A 24,014-nucleotide genomic window follows, 5' to 3' on the forward strand; every position below is an offset into this window, starting at 1 on the left:
CAGAACGGAGGTGTCGAGTTGGGAGATATTTTGAGACAAGTGAGGAGATGTATGTCGGTGCAATTTTGTTGATGGCCTCATATGTTAGTAGAAGAATTTTATATTGGATTTGTTGAAATACAGGCAGCCAATGGAGAGACTGACAGAGTGGCTCAGCAGAGGAATAACAGTTTGTGAGGAAAATCAATATAGCCGCTGCGTGCAAAATAGATTGTAGGGGTTCAAGTCTGACTTTGGGAAGACCAGTAAGGAGGGAATTGCAATAGTCGATGCGGGAGATGATGAGTGCATGAGTTAATGTTTTTGCGGTGTCTTGTGTCAGATATGTGCGTATTCTGGAAATGTTCTTTAGATGTATGTAACATGATCTAGATATAGAGTTGATGTGGGGAATAAACGACAGTTGTGAATCAAGGATTACACCTAGGCAACGAGCTTGCGGGGTGGGATTTATGGTCATGTTATCAACAGAAATAGAAATGTCAGGCAGGAAGCATCTGTTATTGGGTGGGAATATTATTAATTCAGTTTTTGAAAGATTGAGTTTGAGTTGGCGAGAAGACATCCAAGATGAAATGGCAGAAAGACAGTCAGTAACATGAGAGAGCACAGATGGTGAAAGATCAGGAGAGGATAGATAAATTTGTGTATCATCCGCATAGAGATGATACTGAAATCCAAAGGAGCTTATTAGTTTTCCAAGAGAAGTGGTATAGATAGAGAATAGCAGAGGACCTAGAACTGAGCCTTGTGGTACTCCAACTGATAAAAGAAGCGGAGCAGAGGTGGATCCAGAGAAATTAACACTGAAAGAGCGATTAGATAGGTAGGAAGAGAACCAGGATAGGACAGTGCCTTCAAGACCTAGGGATTGTAGCGTTTGCATGAGGAGAGAGTGGTCAACGGTGTCAAATGCAGCAGAGAGATCCAGGAGAATTAGAGAGTAATGGTTATAATTTTTTGCTGTGATCAAATCATTGACAACCTTGGTCAGCGCAGTCTCTGTGGAGTGTTGAGAGCGAAAGCCTGACTGAAGAGGATCCAATAGGTTGTTTACTGTAAGAAAGTGTGTGAGGCGAGTGTAGGCAATTCTCTCGAGAAGCTTGGAGGTTCATGGGAGCTGGGAAATGGGGCGGTAGATCTGAGGTGGAGTGCTTGTTCCAGGATCAGGATTTGTTTTTAATAATCGGGTGAATTTATTTTATGGCCAGGATATATAGAGACAGAGTATTATAATTTAAGCTGTACACTGGGGGGGGAAACTTCCTTGTTCAATTTCAGCAATACAGTTATGACCATAGCAAAAGGTTTGGTGAGGGGGTTTCTATACATTCCAGTGAGATGGAAAAGATGTGTTGGACGAAGAGGCTTTCTGTGAATATCAATACCCTTAGTATGAAGAAATTGCTGTATGTTGTAATGAAGTTAGGATGAGGAGCTTACTATGTGTTCTAATGACAGTGTCAACTGAAGAGGGGTCAGCAATGTAGAAGAGAGTTTTAGTGGTTGTTTAGGAGCCAAAAAAGTGGAGTGCAGGCTCACTATCCCCTATGTTAGTTTGAATTTGGAATATTAATAATATTATACTTTATGCACTCTGTGTTGGTAAAGCTCCAAAAAAATGAAACATGGATATTTATTAAATATTTTCAGACATAAGAGAGTCCTTGTGTGTGTTACGAGCCGCGGCGGCCGCGGGCACCCCTGCGACTCACTCCCTGCTGCTCCCAGTGATGACAGGACCTTTTTAAAAAGCATGGAACACTTAGGAAACATTTATATACTGTACATAGAAGGATACTTGATATTGAATGATTTAGAAACCCTGCTGTAACAATCAATTACTGTAGGTCTGTCTGACCATAAACAAAGTTCTAACAAAGTTTTTTGGAAGGAATGACCTGTCAACCTTTCCAGCTCAACACATTCTGCTTGTATCTTCGTCAATCACGGGGGTATGAGGAATATGATGTTCAGAACATTTTATTTCTCCAACATAATAAAAATCTTATTTGGGGAATAAGCAAAGAAGAGACAAAACAGCACATTCTGTTTATATATCTGAATATGTAGTTATATATAAAGTATCCTTAATAGAAGTACTACATTAAAGCAAAGCGGTACATTTTCTTTGTTTGGAACAGATTTATTAATGGAAGAAAAACTGTGAAAATGGAAAAGATGGCACTTCAAAATTTATAAGTGCATTAATTATTCCCTGAAAACAAATATTTGACTGAAAATATAAAAAAAATAAGAATCCAATTCCTAATTCTCTAATTACATGCCATTATGAAACAAAACATAATAATAACGCATTTGCACATTTGAAGGTTTGCTTATTGGCATTTGCGTCACATTTTGACTGTGGTTATCTTTCTGTACTCTAAGGCTATACAAAAATGTATTAAACTCTTAATTTGGTTTAAAATAGACACACAGTGAGTAACAAAGTAATTGGTTATATTAAATATACAAATAATTATAAACTAATTTTAGTGGAGCGTTTTTCAGATTTCAGGCTAACAATTTATGATTTAGTTTATAAATAGGCTGTTTTTCATTGCAAAAGAATAATTAGACTTGGTAAGCATCTTTCATTACAAATTTGCAAACTATTATATTTCATACACTATAAATCTAGGTTTTATACAGGAAACATTATCTATGATTCCACTATACATGTGGATACCCAGGGGCGGGCTGGCCCGGGGACAGGGGGGCATTGGTCCCCGGGGCCACTCAGTCTGACCCCTGTTTGGGTCGGACCCCCACACCCTCCCCCCGGTGGATGTCCAATTTCATTAATATTATCGGCGGCCGCATCACGTGTCATGTGATGCGGCCGCCTCTGCGCCCCCTGGGCTGCATGTTGCCAGCCCGCGCCTGTGGATACCAGTATAGTTTATATCTAGGTACATATATTTTAACAATGAGCATAATACTTTATTAATAGATGTGGCCTAGAAATATGTTTAAAAGCATCGTTTTATCCATATTGTTACTTGAATCTTTTCTAGCAGCTTCACATAACATCATGTGAGCACAACATAAGGCATTAAAGGAAACTGTGTTTCATTGTTGCATGTTTAAGTGATTATAGTGTTTAGTGGTTTTGTCAGGTTGTTATTTGCATTTACTGTTCCTTTATGTTGAAAAAATGTTTAAAAATGTTGACTTTGTACCTGACTTGCAAGTGGTTTAATGGCTTTATGTTTTATAATGTTTCCCAAATTTAAATGACTAGGGGGTCTATTTATCAAGACCCAGGTATTTAGGAGATTCTATCACTGCCGCAGCGATAGAAATTCTTTTGCCTCCCAATTTATCAATTGATAGAGATCTTAGCTGATGGAGAGCTTCTTTTATTGCTATATCACTGGTGTTAGAAGAAAAGCCTCACTGTCACAAGCCTCTAGATCCCTTTACTGGGATAGTGCACTTATACGCCTAATTGACACTCAAAAATGAATGCCACAAATTTTACCAACTCCTCCCATCAGGTGGTACAAACATTTGCACCCAAGTAGGGGCTACCACCTAGGCTCAAAAATCCATGTTCCATACCCTAATACCATAAAGCTAGGTGCATTTGCTCACGAGTAGACCCGTGATGCCACAGAAGAACATTTGCATTGTGAGTTTGCACTGTCCTACTTACGGAAATGAGCCTTAATTTGCCGGTAAAAATGCCGTCTGTCAGTAAATTGCCATAATGTTGTCAGTAAAATTATATTGTCAACCCTGCAGTTGGGCATTTCTTGTAGGTAACCAACTGTAAAAGACGTCATATAAATTATGACAGATCTAATTTTAGAAATTGTAACGTTTAGCATAAGAATGGTATTTTAATACCATGCTTATGAGCACTGTGGCTGCAGTGATCTAAGACCATGTATTTATTTCAGTACCCATCTGGCAATATTCAAACACGATACTACAGACTGGCGGAGAGTCATTGTCACACATAAGTATGATATGAAACATGGTACTGTGATAAGATGCCATCTTTGCAATAAGATGATTTGTGAAATGTCATCCCTGCTGAATATTCCACAGTCAACTGTAAGTGATATTATTAGAAAGTGGAAGCGTTTAGGAACAACAGCAACTCAGCCAGGAGGTGGAAGAACACGTAAAATCACAGAGCGGAGTCCACAACTGCGAAGGCGCATGGTGCGTAAAAGTTGTCAACGCTCTGATGATTCCATAGCTGAAGAGTTCCGAACTTCCACTGGCATTAATGTAAGCACAAAAACTGTGTGGCGAGAGCCTAATGGAATGGGTTTCCATGGCCGAGAAGCTGCATGCAAGCCTCACATCACCAAGGCCAATGCCAAGTTTTGGATGGAGTGGTGTAAAGCCCACGCACACTGAACTGTGGAGCAGTGTAAACGGGATCTGTAGAGTGACAAATCACGCTTATCTTTTTGGCAGTCAGATGGGCGAGTCTGGATTTGGCGGATGCCGGGAGAATGTTACCAGTCTGACTGTATTATGCCAACTGTGAAGTTTGGTGGAGGAGGGATAATGGTATGGGGCTGATTTTTAGGGTTTGGGCTAGGCCCCTTGTCTCTAGTGAAGGGCAATCTTAATGCTTCAGCATACCAAGTCATTTTGGACAGTGTTATGCTTCCAAGTTTGTGACAACAGTTTGGGGAAGGCCCTTTTCTATTCCAACATAACTGTGCCCCAGTGCACAAAGCAAGGACTAAAAAGACATGGCTTGATAAGTTCAGCGTGGAAGAACTTGACTGGCCCACACAGAGTCCTGACCTCAACCCCATCAAACACCTTTGGGATGAACTGGAACGGAGATTGTGAGCCAGGTCTTCTTGTCCAACATCAGTGCGTGACCTCATGAATGCTCTACATAATGAATGGGCACAAATTCCCCACAGAAACACTCCAACATCTTGTGGAAAGCTTTCCAAGAAGAGTGGAAGCTGTTATCGCTGCAAAAGGGGAACCAACTCCATATTAAAGTATATGTATTTGAATGTCATTACAGTCCCTGTTGGTGTAATGGTCAAGCACCCAAATACTTTTGTCCGTATAGTGTATATCTATCAGCCACTTAGATGTGATAAATTGACGGTGCACTCACCAATCACCACATTTATCACACTTGAATTTATTCAAATTACTTAATAGTGAATCGCAGTTCTAAATGTCCACCTCAATGAGGAATCTGTTTTAGTTTTCGGTTAAATGAAACCTAGTCACAAATGAAATTAATTCAGCAGTTCAGCTATAACTGTTAAATCGCGGCTCCATAATGATCCTCCACTGCACAGTGTCCAAGCATTCCTCTTTACAGACAGTACATTTGTACAGCTCACCGATATCCAACCAATGAAGCTGCTAACTTGCTCTCCTGGTACCTCCCATGATTTGGCAGCCCATGCATTCCCGGGACAATGCTTAACTGAACAATACCAGCCCCTTGGGCAAAGTGACCTCACAGCAGTAATCTACAGTAGCCCTTCTGCTCCACGGGAGGTTTCTGTCCTCCCTGAGCTCGCCTTAGTCCATGATGATATATAAGCAATTGTGCACTGGAAAATCAAAGTTAAATAAACGTTTGTTGTTTTGTTCCATGTTAACACTCACAGTTTGTGATAATAATTGATCCTCAGTATAAACAGCTATTGTGTTGTATTCTATGAAGAATGCTTTCTCCAAGGAATCTGCATCTGTGAAGCGGTACTTTATAATCTCAATCAGTACAAAAAGTAAACATTGTCAAGTGGCTGAAGAGATATCACAAAGTTTCCAAAACCCTACGCGTTTCTCCACTAGGTTCCATGTCATTTCCTCTGATGAAATCACATTTTCCCTCATATCTGCATTATATCCATAATATTATTATATAACTTTCCATTGTCTATGTTACTATAAGGTTAGAGGAGATGAAGTTTCACAACAAGCAAAAGAAGGAATTCTTTACACTAAGGGCAGTCAAGATATGGAATTCATTGCCAGGGAAGGCTGTGATGGCTGATTCAATCGATATGTTTAAGAAGGGTTAGACAACCGTCTTTCACTTATCTCTTTTTTTACTCTGTCCACTCTCTCCATGAGTCCTTATCTTCATCACATGTACCCCCCTCTCCCTCTCAACCTGCTCTACACTGTTCCTCACCCTCTGGTTCTGTTGCCCCCTCCTTACCTCCTGCCCCTTTCTACCTATCCTTGTTCCTGCTCCTATGATATGTGTAAATATATCCTTATATCAGTGTTAGGCCACTTAAAAAGAAAAATAACTATGTCTACAGAGGTAGTGAAGACAGTAAAGAGGCAGATAAGGAATTAACAGGGAAGAAGCAATTCAAGGAATGGAAACATTAATGGGAGAAACACAAGGTAAGATGGTGGCAATGAGGCAAGAGAAAGAGGAAAGACAGTGGCAATAGCAACAGAGAAGGAATAAATTGAAGAGGTGGTTCAAACAATCAAAATAGAGTTCAGGGGCAGCAGTGGGGTGGAATGATTACCAAAAGTAGCACAGAGGAAGACTGTGGCTGTGAAGTGGAGACCGGTCAGGAGTACTAAACCAGGAGGCAGTTCCTGCTTCAGAAGAAACTGGGAGACCATTGATGTGAGGTGGGTCGGGAGCCGAGGTGGTAATAGGTCTCAGGCATGAGCGAGTATGGATTATGAAGTGGTTGGTGAGTTGCTGGAGTGCAGGCAGGCTCTGACGGTAGCTGGGCAATGAAGGTTCAACTTTCAGAGAGATCCCTGCAAGTTACGGAAGCTACAAGTGGGCTGATGATGTGAAGGGGTCTCGAACATGTGTGGTGCTTGTAAGGAAGTGGGATGAGCACGGTCTAGAGGATGAAACCACTCTATAATGGTGTATTTATACAGTTGTGAGAGAAACATTCTGAAATCCTCATGTTTGATCCTTCATTAAGTTATAGCCATAAGCAAAAGTACTGAGGTCCCAATGTCACAGAATTTATCATCATCAACATTTATTTATATAGCGCCAGCAAACTCCGTAGTGCTTTACAATTGGGAAGAAAGACCGTAATAAATAATACTGTGTAAAACAGACAAAGAGGTAAGAGGGCCCTGCTCGCAAGCTTACAATCTATAGGACAATGGGAGTCGGATACATGAGGTTAAATCTACATACTGCATATTGGTTCAGACAGATTGCCAAGGTAAAAAGGGATTTGTATGCTATGTGATTAAGTCATGCAGCAATGTTGGTCTGGGGTCAGAGGGTTGTTGTCTTGTGTGAATTGTGTAAAGGGTGGTAACAGGGTAACCTAGTGAGGTTAAGAAGGTGGTTGAGGAATATTATAAACTTGCCTGAAGAGGTGGATTTTCAGAGAATGCTTGAAAGTTTGTAAACCAGAGGAAAGTCTTATTGTGCGAAGGAGGGAATTCCACAAAGTGGGTGCAGTGCGAATAAAAGTCCTGTAAACGGGAATGGGAGGATGTAATAAGAGTGGGTGAGAGACGCAGATCTTGTGCAGAACGGAGTTGTCGAGTTGGGAGATATTTTGAGACAATTGAAGAGATGTATGTTGGTGCAGTTTTGTTTATGGCCTTGTATGTTAGTAGAAGAATTTTATAATGGATTCTGTAAAAAACAGGCAACCAGTGTAGAGACTGACAGAGTGGCTCAGCAGACGAAGAACAAGTTGCACGTAAAATCAGTTTTGCCGCTGCGTGCAAAATAGATTGTAGTGGCATTAGTCTGTTTAGGGGAAGATCAGTGACGAGGAAATAGTCAATGCGGGATATGATGAGTGCATGAATTATAGTTTTTGCCATGTCTTGTGTAAGATATGTGAATATTCTGGAAATGTTTTTTAGAAGTATGTAACATGATTTAGATATATTGATGAGTTGAGTTGATGTGGGGAACAAAGGATAGTTGAGAGTCTAGGATCACACCAAGACAACAAGCTTGCAGGTTTAATTTATGGTCCTGTTGTCAACAGAAATAGAAATGTCAGGTAAGTAACTTCTGTTGGTGGATGGAAATATTATTAACCGTTTTTGAAAGACTGAGCTTGAGTTGGTGAGAGGACATCCAAGAAAAAAATTCAGAAAGACAGTCAGTAACGCAGAACACAGATGGCGAGAGATCAGGAGAGGACTGATAAATTTGGGTATCATCCGTATAGATATAATATTGAAATCCAAAGGAGTTTATTCATTTATATTGTTAGAATAGAACTCGGACAACAGTCAGTTCATTCTGCTGTTTAGTGATTGGGGCAGAAATTAAGACCAAATATAGCCAGATAAATTTCACAGCCAAATATGTGATAAGTCAAATATTTTATGGAATGGTTTGAAAATTTTGCTAATCTCGACTGGTAATATTTGGGTTCATTCACTATGCCCCACACTGGGCTCAGTTTGGCACACTCACCAAAAGATTGAGCACTCTATAATAGTCTCAAATCATGGCCAACTTTGCTCACCATCCACCAAATTGGGTAACTTATCTCTATATTGCTGAAAGATTGGAGTTTGCCTTGTATATTGATCATAAGACTATGGCCAGCTGTGTACACTTATCTCTACATTGGTTTATACTTGCCTAATGCTTGGGGTTTGCCTTGTATACTGGTCATAAGACTATGGCTAGTTACGTACACTTATCTCTACATTGGGTTCTGCTTTCTTTACTAGTCAACAGATTGGACTCAATTTTGTAAAATAGCCACCAGACTGGGCTCAGCTTTGTATTCTATTCACCAGATTGGAGTCTTTCTCTAGTCAACATAATAAGGGTCATTTCCGAACAGCAAGATATCCATATTTACAACATGCTCAGTATGTAACTCCTATCTACTAGCGTCTCCCCAGCACCTATAAGTGACAGAGCTTCTACAGCGGTAAGGAGGCATCGTGCCATCCTAGTAACCAGGGAACTCCTTAGGAAATATACTTTTTCCACTCTTTGAATCACATATAAACAGTTAGTGCTGCAAAACACCATCTAACTTTTGTATGCTGGGGCAATAAGGAGAACGAGTGCACCCAGCCCACATTTAGAGAGGAAAAAAAGATTTACCCAACAAATTATGCAAACTTGCAAGTCCCACCAATTTAACACAAATATCCATATGCATCCTGGATAAATGGCATATTTGCTTATTGTGCTGGTGTATTTTTGCACATTCATAACATACCTTTAATAAGGGTAATGAACGACACATAGGATGACCTAGAACTGCAATTTGGAGCTTAATTGTCAATAAAATACATTAGATGTTTTTTGTTACTGTAAGAAATATGTCATGGCCAAAACTCATGACAATAAAATGATCATCTTTTGCATGGTAGATTTTATCTTTTATATTTATATATCTTTCTGCAATATATCAGTTAATAAGCAGTAAATAGACAATTCGTAAGCTTCTATTTCCCCATGTATTATTTATGTATGCAAACAGATGATCTAATTGGAGCACCGTATGAATTGACTATATAAAAAAATGTCAAAATAATGTGAGAAGTATCACTTGTAATTACACCTTATGGGTAAGTTGTTAACAATGAACAGATAACTTGATTAGTGAAGCAGGTGTCCAGGGTTGTGAGACCTTTATTATGGAAGCACCAAAGAAATAAAAACTATATGACAGCACTGGTGGGACTAATCAAGATCAAACACGATGCTAGAAGAGTATATTAATAAAAAATGATATTAATACACACTTAATAAATATGATATAAAAAAATGTATATATAATACCGTTAGATAATCAAAATTTCATGCAATTAAATATTAACATATATTGTATATATTAATATATAAAAGTTCTCTGCCACCAGAGTGCGCCTAGCGCTCTGTCCATTAATGGAAACAAATAAAATGAAGTGTAGATCCAGATAAAGTCACGGCACACGATATATCATATCACAATGCGTTGTAGTTGGAGATAGCGCACAGCCAAATGATAAAAGTAAGCTGATGATAGCACTGAACTTGGATATGGCGGTGGGAGGAAATAACCAATAACAACCAACTCACGGTTCTAGATGATATGTAATGGTGATCCTTCCTCCTCATAGGCCAACCGAGGGGGGTTTCCTAGTGCCTGGAAACCCCCCTCCAAATTATATGAGCTACATAAAATGTTTTACTTTCAACTCTGCAGTGAGCCTTTTGTATCTGGATTTACAGTTTCTGACACTGTCTTGTCCTATTCACTTAAGGGGTATTCACTAGAGTCTGAAAAGCACCCCTTTAGTGACTATGCCAGCATAGGCAAACTGAGGGGGGTTCCTAGTGCTTGGAAACCCCCCTCCCAGCCTGGGGCACTGTATAATTGAGGTGGCTGGACCCTGCTCCCGCTTCACAGGGCTCTGCTTGAAAAGGGAGAGCTGCCTGCACCTAACAGTAGTGCATGCAGCATTGCCCATGTATATTATGGGAATAGGAAGAGTTGGAGAGCAGCCAAGCACTGTCTAAAATTATAGCCACGAACCCATGCATGCTGGTCACACCCACACCCATAGAGCATTAAATCCTCGCATTTAATGCTCTATGGCCATATTTATGCATTTTGGGGTGTATTTTAGTTTTGTCATTAAAGTGTGTTTTTCAATATAGCCTTGGATGTTTATGTTTAAACCATCGATTGTTATTATATCAACCAATACACACTCCTCCAGCGCTGTAAGTGTTCTTATTCACTTTGTATCTTTTCTGGGGATGTAACACCGTCCTTTTACAACTGCTGGTGGTGACTCACTTTGGAGTGTGAAGGCAATTACAGCGCCAAGTATCAGTTTGTGGTTTTGTGGTTTTTTTTCACAAGGGCAATTACATCACAAAAAATCGTGAATAGAAAACGGGCAAAGAAAGTGGTATTACGAATATTTTGTCCATTATACCCATTAATTGCGGTCTCACTTACGCATTAATCAGGTTCACACAAACCATAGGGACTTGAAGGAGCCAGCAGCTTCTCCACTGAGGATGTAACTATGTTTAGAATGATTTTAGCCCTTTCATAGTTATAAACCTGTTACTGACTAGTTGATGGGCTGGTTCTTAATTAGAGGGAATACACTATGGATTTTCTTTTCTGACCAGTCCAGGTTAAAACAGTATAGAGTCCATTTATTAATAAGTGGTGCATTTTATTTTATCTCTTCATGACCAACGCATTTTACCTTCCTGACCCTACCAAATGTCATAATTTTGTTATGTGTTAATGACTTTTTAATTGATTTATGTTTTCTAGTGTATTTTACGCCGTTGTTTCAGAACATATTGAGAACAGCTTTCTTTTGGTAGCATTTACTAATAGATTCCCTTTTTCTTTTCAAATAAGGAAAACTGTCCCAAAAAAACATGAGAAATGAAATTTGATTTTACCTACAAGGTCTTGTTAATAACTAGTGCTATTTCATAGATATACCTAGTAATGTATTCTCCTGAGTGTTCTCATGACAGTGGAGGGACACCAAATACACATTCTGTATTCAAGCTCTAAGAACTTCATATTATAATAACCAAAGTCTATATTTTAGCTTTTAAATTGTAATTATTTCTTTTCACAACACGAGTGCAAATTTTCGAGCTAATTAGAATACAGTAAATACCGCTAAAGGCACTCTATTTAGAAGTTTATGTAAAAAAAAAATGTTTTCTCTATTGCTGCATTAATGGGGTTTTATTTGTTTATTATTTGTTCAAAGAGAACCACATCCAAACATGTCTGTGCTTCCTCACTGCCTGAAAATGACAGGGCTCAGAAATAATAGAATTCATTGTGGCTTTCAGAGGATGATTTTTCCATAGCTGATTTTTTAGGTCCCTATTGTTCCTGACCGCAGTTACCCACTCAATGTAAAACACCTTAAATTTACACCCAGTGGTGACCGGGACATACCTCCCAACATTGCCAGTAGTCCGGGCAAACATCAATGTGTCAGGATGGCAGGACAGTCGTTAGTACTGCCTAAGTTGGAACAAATGGGAGGTATAGCCTGGAAAAGTGATGGGGCCCAGGAAAATTGATTATCTATCTATCTATCTATCTATCTATCTATCTATCTATCTATCTATCTAATGTCTATCTATTGTGACAAAATCAGGGGAATATGTACCATCTCCTGGGGAAGATGGCAACAAACAGCAGCAGTAAACCACACAAGTCCAAAAGTTTAACGCCCCAGCTAGTTTTATTTACCAGCTTTCAAACAAGACATTACAAACAAAATCCTAGCCGTCTGGTTACTACTTAATACATTTGCGGAGGCCCTCTCTCCTGTGCAGGACCTTATGTCCGATACACAAATCAAACATGTATTGTTGCTCACCACAGCAGAGTATCTCAGGAGGTGACTCACCTCCTCCCCAGGTCTGAGACACTGATTGCACATTCTAGCTGCATTTTCACAGGCACCTCACAGGTGCAACTCCTGATCAGTCTGTTTAGAGACTGGCAGATCAGAAGACCCGGACTGGGCCTTATGTATGGAGCCCACCCTTCTCTTTCTCCATACATTACACCAGGGACCATTACCATGTTTTATTACCAAGTGGAAACACCCTGTGGGAAGCTTTACCCACACATCTACATTCTCCCTGGTATTTTAACGCATGCTTGCCAACTTTTCCTAATTGGCTTCAGGGAGATCCTGGGGAAGGTGAGTGTGCGGGGGTGTGGCTTGACGAATCGCATCATTTTGCCCCGCCCCTAATCGTTTGTCAAGATGACGCAATATTTGCATCATTAAGGCCTGCCCCCCGTCACTTATCCATTGTGGGGGTGAGAACCGGGAGGTTACCCTGCTGTCCCAGGAGCCTAGGAGGTCTCTCAGAAATGTGGGAGTCTCCTGGACATTCCGGGAGAGTAGGCAACTATGCGTTAAAGAAAAGCAGCAAATGAATTTCTACAGACTGAAGTGTTTTTTAAATTTCTGTCATTACTGAAGTCATGTTGTCTTACCTGTCAGTTTTTGATTAAATCTTAGTCTCCATGAAAATGGCCACCTCCATAGGCATCAATACATGGACATAGGACACAATTTCTGAACTGTGTCACCATGCCACAGATGGCGAAGCCAACCACGTCTTGTACTGGCTCAGCATCAGGGAGAATGCCAGACACTTCAGGGAGTGAGGGAGATCACCACTATTTCAGGGAGTCTCCTTGACATTCAGGGAGAGTTGGCAAGTATGTTTTAACGTACACAATGCAGGAAGCCTGGGACACGTACCTCTGTCATTATTAAATACATATTGTGGGGTTTTAGCTCTTTTTCAGGTAGGCTCAGCAGATTTTAGTGGCATTAAAGGTCAAATAATTAATAGGTAAAGGTGTAAACCCAGTCTGACTGGCTTTTATTGGCATCTAGACAAAGTTCACAAAGCTTTCTGGTCTGCGTGGGGTCAGACAATAACATAAGTCAAAACCTGCTTGTCTGAGCTCTAACCAACAGAAAAACAAATCCTAACTATCCAGGGTATTCTACCAACACTGGTCACAAACAGAATCAACTGGTCAGTTCACAAATCCTCTCTCAACAGTTATAAACACACCCTCCTTATAATGGATCAGACCCCAGGTGATCTCTAACATAATTAACCCCTTTTAATAATACATATGACAATGTTCTGGGATGAAAAATACCTCTCTTCCCAGGCTCTACCAGTCATCTTCTCACAATATTTAATTGAATACCCTCACACCCTGCACTAAATTATTGTTCAAATAAAATAAATATGTTACTACGAGTTAACCCGTGCATGATACTCATGCATTCTAGTCAAATCAAGCTACTTAAGGTGTTAAAAAGGTTCTTGTCATGCATTTGGGCCTAGCCCAGGCCTCCTCAGGGGAAGAGCGCTACTTCCCGACGCAAGCGCCCTTTTTTAACCACCTCATCATTTTTCTCCATCACCTCATCCTTCATCTTCATCGCCACATCCTTCATCAAGCTACTTAAGGTGTTAAAAACTCCCCACTGTCACCCCCGGCAACCACCAACCACTCCCAACTGTCACTTCTCCTTCAAGAAATATATAGGTCAGTGTATAACTCTGCCCAGTAGGTGGCGCTGAAGCTTTTTTTTTTTTTTTTACACACCCCACTAGGCATTTATATAGTAGATGTCTCTGTATCTATATGTGTTTCGCATTATTGTTTAATCTGTGTTTCTCTTTCTATCTCTGCAGGTTACAAAAATGTTGGCTGTTGTCGTCATTCTTTTTGCCTTTCTGTGGATGCCCTACAGGACACTGGTCGTGGTGAATTCTTTCCTGTCCCATCCCTACCTTGAGAATTGGTTTGTGTTATTCTGCAGAATTTGTATTTACCTAAACAGCGCTATCAACCCTGTGATTTACAATCTTATGTCTCAGAAATTCCGAGCTGCGTTCAAGAAACTCTGCAATTGCAACAAGAAGCGACCAGAGAAACCAGCTAATTATGGTGTTGTGCTTAATTACAGTGTGATCAAGGAGTCGTCTAACGGAGGAAGCCCTGATCATTTTAGCACCGAGCTGGATGACATTACTGTGACAGACACTTACATGTCTGGCACAAAAATGTCATTTGATGATACGTGTCTACCGGCGGACGTTACATACAGCAGAACATAGCCGACTACCGTATGCAAAGTGCATGTGTATATATTTCAAAGAAGGTATATAATGCTTAGAAATAAGTGTTAGTTAAAATGATGGCACTGATGCAAAAATAAAAAGGGAAACTCACATAGGAGGCATTCTATAATACAATCTGAGTTTTTGCTAATTGATGGCGCATTGGTGATCTCTCTTAACATGGAAGATAATTTGCTTTACATACAGATTGCTAAGAAAATTATTTTCTCTATTTTTTTAAATGCATGTAATTTTGGGCAGTTTTTTCTTTCCGTATTTTACAGTGAAAGCCTCTACCTATTGTACAATACCTACAATTGTTGCCTGGATACTTCTTCTAGTAGAGTGTATCTAGCATCTACCCTTACCTGAGGCAATGCGCTAATCCTGTCCCGCTGGCTCGCATCATCAGGCCAGTGTCAGCGAATTTCGATTGTACAGCGTGAAAGTTATTCGCTATTTGCGGCTCCACGTGATAAATGGAAATCTGCCACCAACGAAACAACAATATAAGAAAAAAATGCAAACTTTAATAAATGTATTTATTTCACCCAAAACACTAGCTTGTGCCTCCCCAGATTATTATGATAATAGAAAGAACCAAATGCACCCCCTACTCTAAATACCCACAGTGCACTTCTCACAGCATCCAATAATCATTGGGAAAAGTATGATTCCAATCAATATAATTGGTGCTAATTTTTAAGCCACATGAGTCACACGTTCCATCTGTATACATAAAACAAGTTTAAATTAACTTCACAGCCTAATTTCAAGACCAGGGAGATATCATACTGAGAACAACTAATAAAATTTGACATACTTAGATTATTTAGTTTCAAAAGTCCTACAATTCTGAATAAAACCATTTTCCTATAAATAGTTTTTTACAGGAAGATTCCCCCTGATGATCCTTCTTTCATTAGCACCATGAACATTATCATATGCTTAGAAATGCATAATACATCCTATCCATTCACTGAGAACCATTGATGCCTCGATATAACACCGCACAAAATGTATCATGCCTCAGTCATGTGATTAGTATCTAGAGAATTGCTAGGCGGCATTCTCATGAATTCTCATGAAAGAGGCAGGTACGCTTTGCAATGGACCTGTCACAATTAATTAATGTATTCAATACACCTTTGTATAAAAACTACCTACATGCAAACTACCTACATGCATGCTGTTTTTTCTTTTCAGAATTAATTATATTTTAATAACTTGCCTTTCTACTGATCTGCTCCCTTTACATCACAATCATCCCCACGCTATTGCCACTGACACTAAGAGAAAGAACATACATTATAATAATTTAAACATAAAGATGCCTTTGTACCATAAGATTTAGGTGTGAAAAACAAAGGTCAATTTATGTTTTTTTTTAACATTGGATTATCTTAAAAAGCTTTATTTAAAATTGGATACACGCAAAACAAAGATGACGGGCCAATAGTAAGAAAAGCTCAGGGAACCATTTCCATTTTGGTATACAATTCTGTTCTTGCGTAAAGCTCTTCTAATATCTGTATGAGATATTACCAAGTCAAGACAAGGGTTCGTAACCTTCATTGGCCAGGACCCAAAGTATATCTGTAAATCAACTATGTGGGATGGGATCTTTATTTTTAAATTTGCTGCTGTCTACAAATTAAAGTATATTATGGGTTTGTGGTATTATGGTTAAACATACAGGGCCTCATGGTAAACCCACCTGCAAGGTGCAATTTTTCACTTTGGCAAAACCATATTTGCACTGCAGTCAGACAAATTTAAAATGTGTCGGCAGATTTAGAGTTGGAAAGGGGCGTGTCCTAGCTCAACTCTAAATCCCAGTGTAAAAAAAAAAGCCATTCTGCATTTGCTACATGGCAGAGTACCTTGCATGCAAAAATTGACATTTACCCATTCATTGCAACATGGTTTGTCATGGTGCAAATTTGCATCATGTAGCTGGATTTGCTCCTAAAAATAAATGAGACCAACAATAAATTAAGACGTTTCATATGTACAGATAATGAGACATGATTAGTAATTAGTTTATTGGTTGACTGTAGACAGAACATGGTATTGGTGACTCACTCTAAGGGTTAGATTTACTAAGCTACGGGTTTGAAAAAGTGGGGATGTTGCCTATAGCAACCAATCAGATTCTAGCTTTCATTTATTTAGTACTTTCTACAAAATGACAGCTAGAATCTGATTGGTTGCTATAGGCAACATCCCCACTTTTTCAAACCCGCAGCTTAGTAAATCTAGCCCTAAGTGTCATGGCGAACCATGTTTTTGGCCCCCGAGCCAGATCCTAAGAAACCCTGTTATAGACGATTACACACTTGTATGTGTTTAAAGATGAAATGCAAAATCTGCAAAATGTATGCTATGTATTTGCTTACTATATGGATAAATGTATTGACATGTATATATATATATATTTGTACATACATGTGACAAGGGATAGAAGTTGCTTATTATGGTCATGTGATAACTGCTCATTGGACATCAACTGCATCATGTATGTATATGTTGATTTGAAGTATTTTAGTCAAATATATTTTTGTCATCTGTAATTATGCTGTATATAAAACTCTCCAATGCTATATTTTCTGCTTTTTGGTGCTGATGTTGAGTCGTGGAACGAAAGTACATTATTGATTTGTATTAGTGAAAAGAAATTTGTCCCATGTTTAGTGAAGTATAAACAACAGAATGTTTGAGAACCCGTGTGGTTTATGGTTTATGCAATATTACCTCATTATTTGCTTATCAGGAGGACAAAAACATTTCTATAAATGTAAATTGTATAAATTGTGCTCTACTGTATCTCTTTCCAAAATGACCAGAAAACGTATTTCCAAAAATGCTTTAAAAGTATAGTACTTAAAACGAAATAGACCAATAAATTGCTCAGCTCCCTTGTCCATTTAAGAGCATTTCTCATTATTAATGCTTTCTACTCTACCAGTCATACTAGTTCCTCTCAAACACAATACATTATCGACAGTATAAAGTCACACAGTAACACAACAAACCTTAGGCTAGGAACACACTGGAGCTTTTCCTTGCAATCATCGGTCAAATCAGCCGGCATACGACTCATCGGGCAAATCAGCCGGTCGGATGTCGGCTTAATGTGTATAGTGACACAGTGGTCAAAAGTCATCTCAATGTGTCGATTGTCGGCTCATTTGGTTGGTCGTACTGTTTAATATTTTCTGCCCAATCACCTAATGATCATGTAGTGTGTATAAATTTCCGATCGATCCACGAGCAACAGCCGATACGTCCTCGAACTGCAACTACTTTGGGGGCCATGTGTAAATTTCTGATGCCTGTTCATGTCCCACGTGGTGCAGTGTCCACACGTCACTCAATTGGAAATTAGGTGCTACTAGCGATAAAGTCTTTGCTCACAACAATATGGCTGTGAAAAGTCGCTGCCCAGTCAGTCGGTTTTTTGTTAATCATCTAAAATGTGACTAGTGTGTACCCATTAATTGTCCGAGTGATCGGACCTTCGGTCGAAGGTAAAGTCGTTGTAGCTAACACATCAGTTGGAAAACTCTTCAGTGTACCTAGCCTAACAGTTTAAGTATTTAGATTCTACCAGATTAGTTAACATAACTTGTATGGCTGCTCAACAAATAATAGCTTCACTTTGAAGACCACCTTTTATTAGTTGGAAGAAAGTTTTAACCAATATTGAATTTATTTACTCTATGGAAAGACTTGTTTTGATCGATGAAGATTCATATAATATGTTTAAAATGTTTTGGACCCCTGAGAAGACAGTTGTTTTGGTTCACACATATCTGAAATCATGATACCATGTAAGACATCTCGCCTCTTCCTCTTTCCTATAATTTTTCTTAATTATTTATAAACTAACTTCAGTTTGTATTGTCAGTTAAATGTCATCAAAGGAAATAGAGAGTGTGATTGATACATTGTTGCAATTTCTTTTGTTTGGTGATTTTAATGAAACAATTTTAAAGTATGGAATCTCTGCATAGAGGATATCTATAGATGTAAATTTGTCCAAAACATACAGATGTTTACCTTTGACATCAATAAAAGTCACCTATAGGATCATCAACAATAATATTTTGCTGGTCATGAAAATGTTATGAAAATTAAAGAAGCTTGGGTTAAAAACGGATAGATATGTAAAACAATGGCAAGTTACGTGATCTTAAGTCACTTTCTAGATGCAAGAAAATCACCTATAGACTTGTTCTAAATTTACTTCAATGTATGGAGCAACAGTTTAATCCATTCTGTTGTCTTCAAAGTGAAATACATCATGTTTCCTCAAACACTCCTTTTATCATTTGATTTAAATTCACTATATTACTCCTTCTATGTTTGCTACCTTGTATTCAAGGATTTATATCTCCAATGCAACAGAAACAGGAGGTAATCTTAACCACATTGTTTGACATTAAAGAGTTTTTCAGGTGATAGAATGAATTGTAAGTTTGAGGGCAAAGCCAGAACTCTAAGCGGCATATTTACTAAACTGCGGGTTTGAAAAAGTGGAGATGTTGCCTATAGCAACCAATCAGACTCTAGCTACCATTTTTGTAGAATGGACTAAATGAATGACAGCTATAATCTGATTGGTTGCTATAGGCAACATCTCCACTTTTCAAACCCACAGTTTAGTAAATATACCCCTAAGATGGCAGAGCAAATACAACATACAAGGGAATTTGAAAAGGGGACGGAGTGGGGGTTTTAAGGATGTGTGACAACCATCCATAAAAAAGGTTCTGGAATTTGGATGTTTTTGAACATTTCAATGTTTCTTGTTCATTGAGCTTTACCGGTAACTTGGTTTATTTATAAGACAGCATTTGATATCCTGATTATATATTTCAATTATTTATTGTGTAAATAGCACAGTGATACAAATCCACAGTGTACAGAGAATGGTTTTTACTACTCTGTATATATTTAATATCATACTTTTCTAGTTACTAATATAAATTCAAGACCTTGAACCATACACAGTAGCTTTTCATAATGCACTTTTTTATGCTTGTAAAATGTCCTGCTGAACCACTTCAGCAATTTACAGTTATGAATGACATGTAATGTATGTGCAGTCATTGAAGTAGAATGAAAATAAAAATCCAGAGGTCTCTTTGAATTAAAAAATGAAGGGCACTGGTAATACCCACTGAATAAATACAACAATCATTACAGATGCATTTAGAGATCTGTTTCAATGATTGCTGGGTTATCCAGACAGACTTACTACAGGAGTTAAGTATATATTTCTGATGAACTTTGGGGCCCCCAGACATAGGAATCACAGAGTTTTTCCAGTTGGGGATATAAGGTTTGATTTTTATAATTAAATTAAAAAGTTTGCCTGGTAGTTCTGCTGTAGGATTCTTACACAAATATGGCCATTTTCCGGTTTAAGAAAAGAGCAAGGTTACCGGCATTCTATAGTAAATATACTTTTGAGTATGTGCCAATACTTAATGAAATGCTCTGAGATGACAATCATGATATCCTGTTGGACATTACTACATTACTGTTGTGCATTACTACATTACTGTTGTGCATTAATACATTATTGTTGTGCATTGCTACATTATTGTTTTGTATTTCTACATAAATATAACATCCAGAAATGTGAATTACTTCATGTGAACAAACAATATTCAATATCTGAGCTTACTTACACTGACAATCTGACATTTTTATGTTTGTGCTACAAAATAAAATTATGAAAAATTGTTTGGGGTCAATCTACTTATTAGTAATTGATAAAGAAAAAATGGATTAGGGCAGAAGAAGAAGCGTCTATTTTATGGGCTGAACTTTTATTTTATTTTCCTTCAAATAAACATTATATAGTGTATACTGTATATACATATTTATATAGTGATTCCCATTGTTCACTGACAAATAATGAAATATATACTGTACATGTTGCATCATACAAAATAAATTATATGAGCTACATAAAATGTTTTACTTTCAACTCTACAGTGAGCCTTTTGTATCTGGATTTAAAGTTTCTGACACTGTCTTGTCCTATTCACTTAAGGGGTATTCACTAGAGTCTGAAAAGCACCCCTTTAGTGACTATGCCAGCATAGGCAAACTGAGGGGGGGGGGGTTCCTAGTGCTTGGAAACCCCCCTCCCAGCCTGGGGCACTGTATAATTGAGGTGGCTGGACCCTGCCCCCGCTTCACATGGCTCTGCTTGAAAAGGGAGAGTTGCGTGCACCTAAAAGTAGTGCACGCAGCATTGCCCATGTATATTATAGGGAAAGGAAGAGTTGGAGAGCAGCCAAGCACTGTCTAAAATTATAGCCACGCCCCCATGCATGCTGGTCACGCCCACTGGTGGTGTTGTGTGGAAACCCCCCCTCTACAAATCCTGCATTTGTCTCTGGCCATGGTGTGTTAATCAGAAATATGTACAACCTATATGCAGTATCTATTTTAGGATATCTTCATCTGTCAGAAATATATCAGAATCAAAATGGACATTTGTTATCGGAGTCATATAAGTGTGATCAGTGAGTGTGAGAACTGACATGTGTGAAGTAATGTATAGTGAGTGACACATGATGATTGGCATTTTACAAGTGGCATGTATGAAAAGTGACCTTTAATCATTCTTCAACTTATCAGGTTCCACTCATCATTTTGCTTCTTATAAACAAGATTATGAGTGAAACATGGTAGTTTATAATAACTTCAACATACCTTGTTCTAATCTTCATACATCACATTTCACTGATCATTCTGCTTTTGAAAAAAGGAAGTAACAGTAATTCACAAGACAATAGAGGTTACTGCTACACTACAATATATTGTATAATGTGAAACCCACATAGCCATGGAGGGTGCTGCTAATATATATATATATATATATACATATATATATATATATATATATATACACACACATACATATACATATATGTGTGTCCCCAATTGAAAAGCGCTACAGGATCTATAATATAAATGTCTAGTGGCGTGTGTTAGTCTGTCTGTGTGTGTAAAAAATAAAACCAAGCTGCAGCGCCACCTGCTGGGCGGAGTTATACACTGACCTACTAAATTCTTAGTGTGTGTGGAAAAAAAATTCAGAAAGGGCTGAAATTTGGTATACTAAGATGTTTTTCATTTGTTCATTTAATTTGTTAATTGTTAAAAGTGTTTATAAAGATTTTAAAAAAAGATATATATATTTCTTGAAGGAGAAGTGACAGTTGGGAGTGGTTGGTGGTTGCCGGGGGTGACAGTGGGGAGTGGTTGGTGGTTGCTGGGGGTGACAGTGGGGAGTGGTTGGTGGTTGCCGGGGGTGACAGTGGGGAGTGGTTGGTGGTTGCCGGGGGTGACAGTTGGGAGTGGTTGGTGGTTGCCGGGGGTGACAGAGCGAGAGGAGTGTGATACTCAGGACCGCTGAGAGAGATCCCTGTGTCTGGATAGACATCTGGATAGATGTGGCGATGAAAATGAAGGATGAGGTGATGGAGAAGAATGATGAGGTGGTGACATGTGGACAAAACCACGTTAAAAAAGGGCGTTTGCGTCGGGCAGTAACACTCTTCCCCTGAGGAGGCCTGGGCTATGGCCCAAATGCATGACAAGAACCTTTTTAACACCTTAAGTAGCTTGATTTGACTAGAATGCATGAGTATCATGCACGGGTTAACTTGTATATATATATATATATATATATATATATATATATATACACACAGCATATTGTACAGGGAAGATACAGTCTTTCACAAGATAGGATGCTTATTATATATTATTCTAGGTATCTGTGGTTGTTATTCTTTTTACAGAGTGTCTATTTCGTTTTCCATTTATTAATATATAAGTGGAATTTGCAATGAATCCTCATTTATACACTGCACATATTGAATAAATCTTAAAAATGTTTTGTCAATGCATTGGAGTGCGTCTGTTCCCCGTCTCAGTCATTTCTAGTTCACATCTGAACTATTAATATAAAAGATGTAGCTAAATTGCATCTTAATGGATTGTTCAGTACAACAAAAGATGACATCAGCATCATTTCTGTAGACAGCGCTACTAATCAATAAATCTCATTCCAAAATGAATGTCACTGTGACAAGCTGAGAGACTGCACTCAATAACCGGTCATATATTCATATTAACAACCAACTTTGTATGCACCACTTTCTTAAGATTAAGCACTAAAAGCTACTTATAATAAGTATCTAATTACAAGGTACGCTTAATTTGTAGCGCTATGATAGCGAATGATTGTTTTTCTTTTCACATCAAATATTTTAGATATAAATAGCTCTATGCCTGGACTATAAATTATATTTAAATAAAATTTTAAAAGTTGAAAATACAAAATACAGTTTTCTCACATTTGATGATATGTTCTGTGACCATGAGGTTTATTTGTCACACCTCGCCTGCTGAGGGATAGGTCAAACCGCAAGGGGTCTAAATCATTAAGGAGAGCAAAGCATAAAAAAGGAGTAACTTTGCACCTGGGCAAAACCATGTTGCATTGGAGGGGAGGTAGATTAAAATATGTGGACCGATTTATAATCGGGGTAGGGCATGTCCTAGATGTACTGTAAAATTCACTGTAAAACTAAAGCTATCAAATATTTGTGTGGTACATGAAAAAACAGCCAGTATTTAACTTATGTGCAAAATAATAAACTTATTTGCATCTCTTGTATTGTAACATGGTTTGTCCAGGAACAAACCTACTTCTTTTTTTTTTGCTTTGCTCTCCTTATTGACTCAGGCCCAAGGAGTCCGCAGGAACAGGCTGCAGACATCATCATCATCATTTATTTATATAGCGCCACTAATTCCGCAGAGCTGTACAGAGAACATACTCACATCAGTCCCTGCCCCATTGGGGCTTACAGTCTAAATTCCCTAACACACAGACTAGGGTCAATTTAATAGCAGCCAATTAACCTACCAGTAAGTTTTTAGAGTGTGGGAGGAAACCCACGCAAACACGGGGAGAACATACAAACTCCTCACAGACAGGGTTAAATTCCCTCTTGGACAACCATGCAGCCCACGAACACACAGCTGTACCACAGGGATGTAATTGATTTGTTGTTTTCTGTGATTGGTTTGCAGTGCTTGGGTGGAGTATATAAAGACTGTGTATTCTTGTGGGTGGGGCGACCAATGGCAGCTAGCTGGCTTGTGACTAGCCAGGTGAACTGTGTCTAGCTAGAGCGAGGGTCACCAGGTGTCATCCTGACAAAAGTCTGCTGTGCTATTTGTGATGTGAATAATAAAAAGCACTATTTTTCCAAGCAAGAAGTGGTTTGTGTCTGTCTTCTGCCGGGTGTCAGTATCACAGCCAAGATATTACAAATTATTATGCTAGTTAGTTGACTACAGATGACACCGTAAGGTCAAC

General features: G+C 38.6%; 1 protein-coding gene across 1 annotated transcript in view; it reads left to right on the forward strand.

Annotated features, from left to right (window-relative positions):
• Window positions 1-14,963, forward strand: part of TRHR (thyrotropin releasing hormone receptor) — a 47,405-nt gene extending 32,442 nt beyond the window's left edge. The window contains exon 4 of the mRNA XM_075211408.1: window positions 14,168-14,963. Coding sequence (XP_075067509.1) covers window positions 14,168-14,593 — 426 coding nt within the window. The 3' untranslated portion in view covers window positions 14,594-14,963. The remainder of the gene's footprint in view (window positions 1-14,167) is intronic.
• The last annotated feature ends 9,051 nt before the right edge of the window (window positions 14,964-24,014 follow it).

The sequence above is a fragment of the Mixophyes fleayi genome, chromosome 5, assembly GCF_038048845.1.
Source record: "Mixophyes fleayi isolate aMixFle1 chromosome 5, aMixFle1.hap1, whole genome shotgun sequence".
In the NCBI taxonomy this organism is placed as follows: domain Eukaryota; kingdom Metazoa; phylum Chordata; class Amphibia; order Anura; family Limnodynastidae; genus Mixophyes; species Mixophyes fleayi.